This window comes from Larimichthys crocea, chromosome III, assembly GCF_000972845.2.
Source record: "Larimichthys crocea isolate SSNF chromosome III, L_crocea_2.0, whole genome shotgun sequence".
Taxonomy (NCBI): domain Eukaryota; kingdom Metazoa; phylum Chordata; class Actinopteri; family Sciaenidae; genus Larimichthys; species Larimichthys crocea.
The window spans coordinates 33,126,683-33,139,013 of NC_040013.1; the positions used below are offsets into that span (position 1 = coordinate 33,126,683).

Here is a 12,331-nt window from a genome sequence, read left to right on the forward strand (position 1 = left end):
TTTGCATATTTGTGTGTCAGTATGTGTGTGTGTGTGTGTGTGCGTTGGTGGGATTGAGCGAGTACCTGAGTGTCAGCACGTATAGAGAAGTAGGAGATGCGCATTTACTTTTTAAGGTTACACAGCCCCATGCGAGCATTTAGCACTTAAGCACTGCTAAGCAAGAAGAGGTGGATGTTCTTATGAGTCTTTAAGGAGTTATGTTTTTCTTTCAAAAATCTGGAGGCTGTTGGAAAAGTACAGATACATTCAACCAGCATGAATGAGAGCACAGAAAAAGGATTTACAAATGTATGCCCAAAGAGAATATGTTGTTCCACTTTATGAGTCATCAGGAATTATGTTAAAAATTGGCAGACATGGACATTCATATACGTTGCAATCTCGGCAGTTTATACAACACGTAACAGGGGAAATAGAGAACATAATAAGTGAATGTATGTTGCTCAGTGGTGTAATGGTGGAGGAAGGAAACTAATGCAACTTAATAGAATTTTTCACTACAGGCTCTTTGGATTGCAGTCCACGAGTTGCAATGAGGATGAGTCATACAATTCGGAGGCAGTCGGTCGGCCCTTTGTGCCGCAATATACACACATTATCCAGCCCGCCCCTCTAGACAAGTCCACACACACACACGCACATGCACACACACACATACACACACGCACACACATACACACACACACTCATACAAACATTTTCACATGGAGAGTTTCTTGAATATGAGTTGTTCTGTTGATCAGGCTAATAGTGTTGATCTTTGCTAAGCACGACAGGTCTCCTTGGTGCCTTTCCTCTGTAATCTTTGACAGCTTAAAGGAATGTCCCCATGCCCTGCCTTGAGACAGCTTCACATGCGCACAAAACACCTAATTGGCTTCAAATGCCATCAGCAAGAAAAAAAGAGATGAAGAAAGGCAGAGAAGAGAGAGGCACAGAATATGCGAGGGAGGAGGTTGGAGGAAAGGAAGGTAAAGTGATGGAGGCATGTGGGGGAAGAAGGACGTAGAATAACATGAGAGAGAATTAGGTTAAGAAAGAGGCTCTGATGATAGCAGGTGAGGGAAAAACGTAGTCGAGAAGAAAAGAGCAGATGCAACAGGGAAGGAAAACGACCAGAAGAAGCATTGACCGAACCCCCAACACCCATCTTCCTGAACACCCCTGGGTGGTCCTTATTGGCTGTTAACTAATTAGCTGAATCTAACTTTGAGTCCCACTGATTACACTGCAAGAACGTCCACAAACCCTCAACTTAAAAGAGTCCAAGATTAAAAAGGGACACTGCATCTATTGAACACAGCCATTGCCCTTTTCCCCAAATCCTGTTTACAGCGGCAGTACGATAGACCAGCCTCTGTCCCAGTGGCATTTCACTGCCATTTAGCCCAAAGAAGCAACACATCTAGAGGTAATTAGTCCAATTATGAGGCTGTTATCTGCCTTTCTCAAAGCCTCACTGCATGTTAAGATTGCCCTATTAATGGTGTTGGGGTGTGCTGTTTGTATTAATCACCGCAGAGGAGAAGCAGTCGTAAATGATTGGTGCATTGTTTGGATCGACAGCTGATGTGGAAATGCAGGTATATTCAGGTGAGAGGAGAGAATGGAAGATTGATGATGTTGTGGCTCGATCATTACATCTGACAGAATATGGGCAACTTTGTGTTTCACATTTTTAGAAAGATAATAGAATCTAAAAATGTTTTCAGTCTGTTGAAGTTATGCACAAATGCGACCAGCATTGGTTAATAACAAGGGATGAAAGATCGGTCCTAAAAGAGATTGGGCGTCAGGAGGATGGCTGCTTTGCTACAGATGATTTCACTCTCTAAACCTGGACTGTGTGTGTGTGTGTGTGTGTGTATGTGACCTTTTGGATGTATAGAAGAACACAGAACATTAATTAGAATTAAAATTAATTCCTGACTGATCCTGTCTGCGTGTCAGGAGAGTTAAATAATCAATGAAGATGCTGCTGTGCCTCATGTGTAAATGTGCGCAGTAAGGGAATGAGAATGGGTAGATGTTTCACCTTACAGTATCTGTATCTAGTCTCTGCTATTAATTAAAAGGACCAGTGTCCAGTGTGTATGCATGAGAGTAGTGGAGTCCAAACAGGAGTCTAAACTGAAGCAGTGTTGATCACTTGCAGCAGTTGTGCACATGTATATGTTATAATTATATTACTTGTGATCAGAAACGTGTGCAACAACATAGCAGCCAGAAAATATTTCTTATTAGTCCAACAGCAAAAAGCCCAGCTCTGTGTCTGTTCTTATTTCACCCAGGACAGTCCCAGATTTACTTTTATCTGCAGCTTCTTGCTCGGCTTCACTCTCCTTTTCTCATTTTAGCTGACAGAGATACCCTTCATCTGATTACAAGTCAATGTAGCTTCAAAATGATTTTGAAATCATTTTGTGGTTCAAAAGTTACACAATGTTGCTTTAAGATGAGTAAGGAGTAATAAAACAGATTAGTCAATACGATTAAATACAAAAAAATATGTTTTTCAAAAAACCAGGAGAGCTACTTGAGCAGTTATGCACACACAAATATCAGGCCGATCGATGCCGTAGAATGCCAGATTACTTGCAGACAGATAAGCACGCTGACACATGCAAACACACAACCAAACGCATGATCCTGTTCAGGCTTATGCCTGGCAGAGACAACAACATCTCATCAGTTTGCTCAGTACGTTTGCGCAGCATTGCATCTGATGGCCTGCCATCCTCACAGTGATCACTGCACTCAGCTGTTGTTCACCAAGACACAGTTACAGCATAAAAAATTCACCGGAAACAAGATGCATGGTCATTTGTGAGCTTTAGAGAGGTGAATTGAATTTAAAATTCTTGCACTATGTAGCTGTTTTACTTCACTTTGGTATGCTGAACCAATGCCCTCCATGTGAACACACAAACCCAGTAAATGAATCAGTAAGGCTTTTAGCAGTGGAGCTTTACTTGCTGTAGAGTGACGTCATCAGCTGTGATTCACAGCACATTATTTAAAAGCTTATTAAAAGCCTGTGGAAACGTACAGAAACAAAGCTGTTACAAAGCTTATACAGTGCTTGTATAGAGTCAGAATCAGTGAACGTTGGACTGTATGAACATACTGAAGTGCATCTGAATGGTGATCCAACATCTTTGAATGGTGATCCAACATCGTTTAATGAATTACATAGTCAGTGACTACGGAGCTTTGAGCTGCACAGGATGATTTCCACCACTAGTGCACACATAAGCATGGTTCTTTTTTGAGACTATTTGAGCCTTTAATTTGATAATAGCAGCTAAAAAGTGACTGAAAGTGAGGAGAGAGAGACAGACAGACAGACAGAGGGAGAGAGTGGTGATGACATGCAGCAAAGAGCCACAGGTTGGAATCAAACCTGGGCTGCTGTGGTGACAACTGAGCCTTTGTGCACGGTCTTCGTCTTCTATTCTCACTCTCTAGCAGATGAAAGTGATGTGTATTTCCAGAAATAAGCTCTATCTGTGACTTATGACTTATCATCATACAGTGCCTAACAAAAACATTAAAGTCACAAATGCATAAAAGACCTGAAGAGTTTCCTGTACAACTGAAGACACCAAAACAATTTTTCTGGAGGGTAGATTCAAAGTTATTTTTCATGTCTTTTTATGTTTCACATCCTGCTTCTTCAGGTTCACCAATCCTTCATTTCACATTTTCATATTGGAGGCAGTAATCCAGCTAATTAGAGCAGACATCCTGCAAAAATGTGTAGCCGAGAGGTAATATTTCAAGATTCACAATTATAACATATTGTGATTTGGCTGGAGAATCTGACATTGATTGCTTGCTCATAGCAACATCATCTTTTTTTTTTGTACAGTTGAAAATAAAATGTACTTTCAAATGTATTATGATCATATGATACGGGGTAAAATATTACTCAAAGAAAAGCAGCAAAGAAGTAAAAAGAAAAGCAATATTGTAATGTGAATTTCAGCAACAGAGTAGGAATGCCGTTACAGAAACTGATGGAGCATAGTCAAGCCTTGATGTCAGTAAGTTACCACTCTGTTGACTTTACCTCCCAGAAGTTGTGATAAATTACAATCATTCTTTTTTTCTTCTGTCAAAGATCTTAGTGAAAAGCAACTTCTAAAACCTACTCGCTAACAAGCACAAGCCACACAAATTAACTTAAATCACAGTTCTCAAAGGGGTTATGCTCACTCTGTGTTCTTCATCTCATTTAGCAGCAAGCTTTTTATGTGTGTGCCTCAGGCCTTTGCTTAGGTGAGGTCATGTGAAACAAGAAATTCAGAAGTCAAGTCCTTTTACTACATTGCAGAAGCAGTTGCTAAGATACTAGTGTGCATGATAAATTGACTCATTACTTGAAGCAACAGTTTCATGAGCGTGATTCAAATTGCTTCTCTTGCAGAGAAATTTCACTTGGGTATCAGCTTGATAAGCACTGTCAAAAGTATTTTTTTTATTTTTTTTTTTATAGTGAGTCTGCCAAGAATAATAATAATTGCCAAAAAGAAGCTCATAATTTAAACCAAAGGTGAATGGGAGACATTTCCAAAAAAAATATCTTGTCAGATTTCAAAATGGACAGTACAAATTTGTGATCTGAGACCTGACCAAAAGCAATCAGGATTCTGTTCCTCTCATCTGTAATTTCAGAGGTGTGAACTCTTCAGTCGCCGTTGATTAGTTGTAGTCATTCATTTGAGGTCAAGCTGAACTTTCACATTTCTAAGTGGTCTGTTGTGGTTTCATTCATGCTAATAAGGGAGGCGCCCCCCCTCCCTCCCATCTTTCCCTATATTTGTGGATGAGCACTCTTTTGGGCCCACTCGTCCTTTCTGGATCTTGATGTCCTTCTGAAGGGGTTGAGATGTGGTCCTCTAATGGGGGTTCAGGAACAAGAGTGAGTGTGGTCCTCAGGCAGCGAGGGCAGAGCGGGAGCAGTTTGAGAGAATCTACTGATTAATATCCATAGGCGCGCATCACAGCTGTCAACAGGGTGTTCATGAGACTAATCAGTCGTTGCCAATGTGCGTTTGTATTTCTGTAACACACAATTCGACAGTTAATGCTATTAAAAAGACTGTCTTCAGAATTAGCGCTCAAGTTTCCCAGTTCACATTTTGTACTTTTCACAGAAACATATTCTGTTCAGAGATACATAACCAAGTGTCATGTAGTGCTAAAAAAAAAAGCCCCAACAGGTTTCCATGACAACCAAAGACAACACCAGGTTCGCTGATTCGAAATCTTCAGCCAGAAAGCACAAACTAAGCAGTAACATAATTTCAAACCCACAGCACAACCTGCTGATAGTTCACGTGCAGACTGAGATGTGTTATGTGACATCGCTTGAGGCAGATATTGCACAGCTCCCTTTGGAGCCACAGAATGCTACTTATGCAGAAGCACTTCTCAAGGCCTGTAAAACTTGTGTGAAAAATGATGGATTTCCCTTTTAAGAATGCTGTCATATAAGATTATGTTAGCTATTTCCATCTTGTTTCTGAGAAATTATGTTTATTTTTGTCAGGTCGGTGTGCCAGATGGCTTTAAATTCTACAATACCCATGAGCCTCAGCAGCTGTTGTCATAGCCTGTCATAGGCATGAAGCTGTGAGCTGCTGCAAATTCAGAATGCACTGTAGCTGTAATTGGGATCACACCTAGGAGGCGCATGGTAACATTAGCATTCATTTGGAGTCCTGAATGTGACCACCCAAACCAGAAGAATTTAAGTCAGATATTAACCCCTCCTCTAGCTTTGTTTTGGTCTCCACCTATTCCTGAGATGAATAAAAAAAATGTTTCTTTAACGGCTGCCTGCTTCTGCCGGAAACAAGGCTGATGAGCGTGATTAGACTGAACAAAAACAGTAACATTAAAGTGGTGGGCCATAAAACCGAGAGAATGGGACTGCAGAGCTGGATGATGATAATCTTAATACAAAAATCCTTTTAGCTTTTAGTCATGATAAAGTATCACTGGGTTTCTACAAAGTGTTGTCTCCAGCTTCCGTTTGTTGTTGCATGCGACAGAGTTTTAAGATTGATGACTGAAACTTCTCTCCCCAAGTATTATTGTGTACCCTTATCCCTTTTACTAAACTATGATATTCCCTGATGCATCTGCTCATCCTTTGTATTTGATGATTCATCCAGGAGAGTTTAATATCCAAGTGCTCCAACTGAATGAACTGGACTTTTACTTTAGGAGCCAAGGACTCCCAAAGTCCTCCTACTTCTCAAGTCTATTAAAAGAAGAGAAAACTAATTGAAGACGTGACATGTTTAAATGATATAGTGTTCTAAAGAGCTATCGTGCACCACGGGGCTCCTTTGCTTTTGTTTTTATGGTTCTATCAGAGTTACTCAAAGAAGACAAACAGAACCACATTCATGCTGCCATATTAATAAATATTAGAACTGAACAGCTGAAGGTCACTAACTGTACCTGTGTTTCTGTTGAAACAAAATGTTTTGCTATGTTTCAGAAGCAGTAAACATAACCTTTGGTGAATGAAAACTTGCAGAGCAACACATTGTCTTTTTGGGGGGTCTTAAACAAGAAATTTAAGATCAAGATGACTAAAATATATTTAAAAAAGGAAAATGGGAGCCTTAATAATTCTTGTATATTACGTCTCTTGAGTCTTTTTCATCTTCCACAAGTCGACATTCCTTGCGGCCTCTTCTTCATAACATTACAAAATAAGAAATGCTGCAGGCTTTTCTTTTTTTACATCAAGTTTTGAAATTCCACCAGGACCTTTTATGGGAGATATTTTCCATGGTTCATTTGATGTTGCTGATGCTGATATTATGTTTGAAGTTCATGTTTTTGATTCTCATAGTTCCTTGGAGACAATGTCACAGGGAAGAAAAATAATGACACACAAAAAAGTGGAGAGCTGTTGACAGGAATTTGCATTAAATGTAGTCAGCGATCAATAGGAGATTTTGAAAACTGCCAGGTCAGGCTTGCCCTGACTCAGTCATGCATGAGATACTGCATCTGCCGTAATGTACCCAGGATCAATTCAACCAACATCATGTTTTGTTTTGGTGAAAAGCCCTTTGCCTACCTAACTGCAGATAGAAAGGCAAGAAGAATCTTATAGACTATTTCAGCTGTGTCTCTGCTAGATCAATAAACACATTATTTTTTGTTTCTTTTCTTTTGAAGAACAACTTGAGGAGGATAAATTGCACAGTAACGGAGGTAAAGTATTGTCATCCGAGCTCAAAAAACACTCATTTCGACTGCTCAACTTCAACTGTTTTGCCTCTGTGACTCTTTGACTGTTTGTTTGAAAGTTTAGTCTAGGTAGAAGTCGTTTTGTCTTATGACTCATGCAGCTTTGCATGATTCTGTTTGTTCTGTTTTGGCACGCTCTTTCCCATTTTTCTCATTCTCTTGCTCCATCCATTCATGCTTAATCTGCTCCACATCAGCATATTTGAACACCACTGCACTACTAATATATTCAGATCAGATAGCAAGCAAAGCTAATTCTTCATTACCCAAATTGAGCACATTTGCTGGTCATAAATGCCTGCCTGATGCCAGGATTACTCTTCCGGCTGCAATCAAGAAGTCGAACTAATTGATGTTTTAGTATTAATGGCATGAACCAATTTTGTTTAACTGGATACACCATATTACGTAAAAATGTTCACCCAAATTTTGAAAATATATATATATATATCACTCATTCCAAGTTCCAATAGTTTTGGTTTCATTTGCTCAGATTTCGAGATATCTGCCCCTGAGATTTCTACGATGTAAATGCTTGAATAAAAAAATCTGAGTATATTGTTTAAAGTTGTGATCAACAGTAACATAGTCCATTTACCTCGATTGTTTAGGTTTTGAGGCAGAGAGATTGTATCAGATTTTGGGCAAATTGGGGCGGTCGGTAGCGTAGTGGGTTAAGCGGCCGCCCTGTGTGTGGAGGATATAAGTCCTCAATGCACCTGGCCCCGGTTTGAATCCCGCATCGGACAGCTAATTTACTGCGTGTCACTCCCCCTTTCTCTGCTTCCTGTCTATCTTCAGCTGTACTATCAATAAAAAGGCCAAAAAAATAATCTTTAAAAAAAACATTTGGGCAAATTAAACCATAACAGTTTGGTTTGACACCACCAATAAACAAGAAAATATGTCCTTAATTAGTGTGAACCATCTCACATGCATTTTATGCACGATGTGCAGGTGTTTTCTTGGCATTAAATCATTTATCCTTAAACCTTCTTCCAACAGGGAGCCAGGCGAAGCAGGAATGGTCCATCCAGTGGCCCACTTCTGAATCGGGCAAAGAAAACACTCCAGTGTGCCAACCAGAGGCCAGTCAGTGGATCCGGTTCCAGCTCTCCCAAAGCCCAAAAGTCCAGTCCAAGTACAACCAGCACATGTGCCACAGCCCCCAGGCCCTGGCGCCCCCTTTATATGCCGATCGACTGACTGTCGACAGCCCCGCCACAGGGCTCTTCCCTCCTTTGGAATCTGGTCATCGCTCCCTGCCCCCATCACCCCGCCAGAGGCATTTTGGCCACACACCTCCTCGGACTCCCTTGGTGGTCAACACCATGACCCCACCTGGCACTCCCCCCATGCGGCGAAGGAACAAAGTGAAGGCCCCAGGAACGCCACCTCCGCCGAGCCGCAAGCTCATCCATCTGCTGCCCGGCTTCACCGCACTGCACCGCAGCAAATCCCATGAGTTTCAACTGGGGAACCGCTTGGAGGACACACAGACACCAAAGTAAGTGTTGCACTCTTCTTGATTATTAATAGCAACTTGTGGCAGTTGTGGCAAGTTTTGAGCTTTGTGTCTTCTTTATATATATAGCTTTCAAATAATTTGTACCAATAGGGTCTATAGATAATACAATTTGCTGGAAAGACTTCAGAAAGCCTCATTTTGCCTTTGTATTTGGTCTTTACATTATGTATGGCTGGAAGGAAGACAATATGGAAGCAGAAATACAATGAAACCAATTGTAATTTAGGTCTGAGGCTGCACGGTTCTTATTGCACAAATTTGTTTGACTGTCTCAATTGTTTATAAAGTTTAGAGACAATAACCTAAGTGAGTACTGGTCAGTCAATTTCAGCTTGCCCGAAGCAAACATTAAGAAATTCAGTCGTCCCTCTCCCTGATCTGGACAAAGTAATTCCACCTGATCCAGCTAGCACAGGGAGGAAGTTAGGGCCCCACCTTCTCATTCAGCAGTTTTGCTCGAACATAATCTTCCACCAGAGTCCAATCAGATTAATTTCTAGAGGACATCATTGCCCATAAAGAACCAACAGCAAGGCGGGAGAGATAAGGGGCCTCGAGGCTGAGTTCCTGACCGGCCATACTTGTGTCTGGTACTATGCTGATCAGATTTGGCCACGAACAGGGTCCACCACTGCTAGGTAATCAGGAACCAGAGTCCGCCTCAGGAGAGCTGCACTCATTTTGATAATGCCATTAGATGACAGTGCCCTATCATTGCTACACTTGGTAAGTTAATATTTGGGAGTTGTCCTCTGCTTTTACGATGGCCATCTGGGTTATATTTGGTGTGTGCTTGGTTTACGGACAGGGCTACATCCACACATGTCCACCCACGTGGGTGTTTGTATCTGTATCTGCACAGTGAGGAGTGGATCATAGCTGCAGTGAATAGGCTCAAACGGCATTAGAGAATTGATTACCGGTCCCTGAGCGCTGATAGATTGCAGGCTGTGACTTGAGCCCCTCTAATCAATGGCCTGTATGTGCCTGGAAATGTTGCAACTCATCGAGACAGGGCAGATCTGCTGGCTTCTCTGATAGCCAAGTACCTCTTATAATACATCATAATTGGTCGGAGGATGGTGCTGGCAAGCATCAAGTCGGTGGTTCAGTTCTGGCATGAGGCACTCGTACTTGTTTATTTCGTATCTGTGTGTGCAAGAGAATTGGCTTCATTGTAAAGTTGGCATCTGTTTTTTTTCTTGATGCAAGAGTAAATACCTAAAGTTAGAAACCTGAAAGTTCATACCATGCTGTGTCTTCTGAAATCCTGCAATAAAATTACTATTCCTCGCCTTGTTCTTCGCTTAATGGCTCAAGATGAAAAACAGCTCTTCACCAGAGCAAGCCAACCCTAAAAAAATATCTAAAATATCACACAAATAGCTATTTCATACTTACTGCTATTATGTGATACCCTGTTCCTTCCATACTACGACTATTTCCCGCTATTACCAACCTCAGGATTTTAATAAGCTCACAGTGCTCCTTAGGTCCTTATTTTCTCTTGCTTAATTGCCTGGCACTGTGGCCAGGATACAATAACCAGGGATTACCCTGTGACCCCAAGACACATTTTTTCCCCTTTATCTTAATGAGATATAGCCTAATATCTCATTATCACTGCATAATATAGCACAAAGACTGTAAAGAATGTGCACAAATGCTCAGCATACCATGTTGACGGAAAAGTGAGGTTTGGTTTTAGCACTGATAGATAAGTGACATTTCATTTTATAATTGGTCATTGTCAGAGTATTTCCTTTTAGATAAAAGATTACTTAATTGCTATACCACACATTATGCAGAACATGAACGTAATGAAAGTTAACTGCATTCTGCTTTTGGTGCTTCTAGTTCTTGTTACACTATAGTCTCTACAATGAGAAAACTGGAGAGTTAGATTTTCAAATTTGGTTAATATTCATGATTTTGGCTTTGTATGCTTTAAAATGCACTTATTAAGGGTGGCTACATTGTGCTTTGTCTCTAAACTTGGCATTAAGTGCTTTCAGTGGCACTGAATGCCCTTTCTAATGTGCAAAAACCTCTATTTTAATGTTTTTTGTCTTCAGCTGCATAAGATGTCTTTTTCTGAAAAAGATTTCCAGATGCTTTTATTGTTAAAACTCAGCAAATACTCTGGTCTGCCGGTGTCGACCCTCATCTTTTGCTTTATAGCTTTGCGCTTCATGGTTTTAATGTGTTGTATCTGTGATAATGTGTTTTTCTGTCAGCTTAAAGTGAACCCTCCGGATAAGTAATGAGCAAATTGCCTCCTTACCGATGTGTTCTATAATATCTATGAATCCAAGATAATCTTACCCTGAGATGATACAGCTTTCAATTTTGCAAGTTACAAAGCATAAGAAACCAAACTTTCACCTGCGTGGGGAAATTGTCAAGTGCAAGTTCAAATATATTTAGTTGTGTTTCAGCCCTGGTTTGATCCTCTGTCTACTGACAAAGATATTTGGGTCTCTATGGCTCGATACAGCAGAGGCACTTTGAGCCATTTTTGACTCTACAGATATGTTCATTTTTGGCTTATTCATGTTTTATAACAACAGAAAGCTGTACAGATTTAGGTCTTGACTCGCTGTAGGATCAGAAATACTAACTCCATGATCACATTACAGCAACTCATTTAGATAAAAAGTGTTTCTTAATGGAGATTTAAACTTTACCTAACGGGTCCCATGTGTTTAGAGTGTCAGTGTGTTGGGGCGGCTGTGGCTCGGAGGTAGAGCGGGTCGTCCACCAATCAGAAGATCGCCGTTTCGATCATGTCGAAGTGTCCTTGGGCAAGATACTGAACCCCAAATTGCTCCCGAAGGCTGTGCCATCGGTGTATGAATGGTTAGCTCCTCAAACTGATGAGCAGTTGGCACCTTGCATGGCAGCCAATGCCATCAGTGTATGAATTTGTGTGAATGGGTGAATGAGATACGTACTGTACAGTGCTTTGAGTGGTCGGAAGATTAGAAAGGTGCTATATAAGTACAGTCCATTTACCGTCATTTACCTTTGTGTCAGAAAACAGTGTTCAGTGTGATCATCAATCTTTAACCAATGCATGCCTAAGCCAAGGAGGATGGTCTGAACATGGTGCTTAACATTGCAGTCCTCATTACAATGCTGTACATTACACGTGGACATTATATTAAACATAATATATTTGAACTATATCCATTTTTGCTTTCATGGAAAGTGAAGAGAAAAATGTTATTGATATATCTCCTGCAGATCTTTGGAGATAGATACTGAGCAGATTCTTCTTGTTCCTATGGTAATGACTCAGGCTCTTGGTTGATAAATGTAAAAATAGAACTTGGTATGTCTTTAACAAGTAGCATAATCCTGCCAATTAGTAGCATGTGAAGTCATTTGCAAGTGACACAGTTTCATTTCTTTTACAGCTGAAGCTATCAAAGTCCCACATCTTTCCTTTTTTACTTGCTTCAAACTGACATTCACATTAAACATCTCAGATTGTTATTATAACTGACTGTGATACAATAA

At 40.6% G+C, this 12,331-nt stretch overlaps 1 protein-coding gene across 3 annotated transcripts in view; it reads left to right on the forward strand.

Annotated features, from left to right (window-relative positions):
- ksr2 (kinase suppressor of ras 2) overlaps positions 1-12,331 on the forward strand; it is a 92,303-nt gene that overhangs the window by 17,540 nt on the left and 62,432 nt on the right. For 2 of the 3 annotated variants that reach the window (XM_019272011.2, XM_019272010.2), the window contains exons 4-5: positions 7,210-7,245; positions 8,287-8,788. In XM_019272011.2, the coding sequence (XP_019127556.1) occupies positions 7,210-7,245; positions 8,287-8,788 (538 nt within the window). The remainder of the gene's footprint in view (positions 1-7,209; positions 7,246-8,286; positions 8,789-12,331) is intronic. The other variant, XM_027278106.1, reaches the window with a different exon arrangement.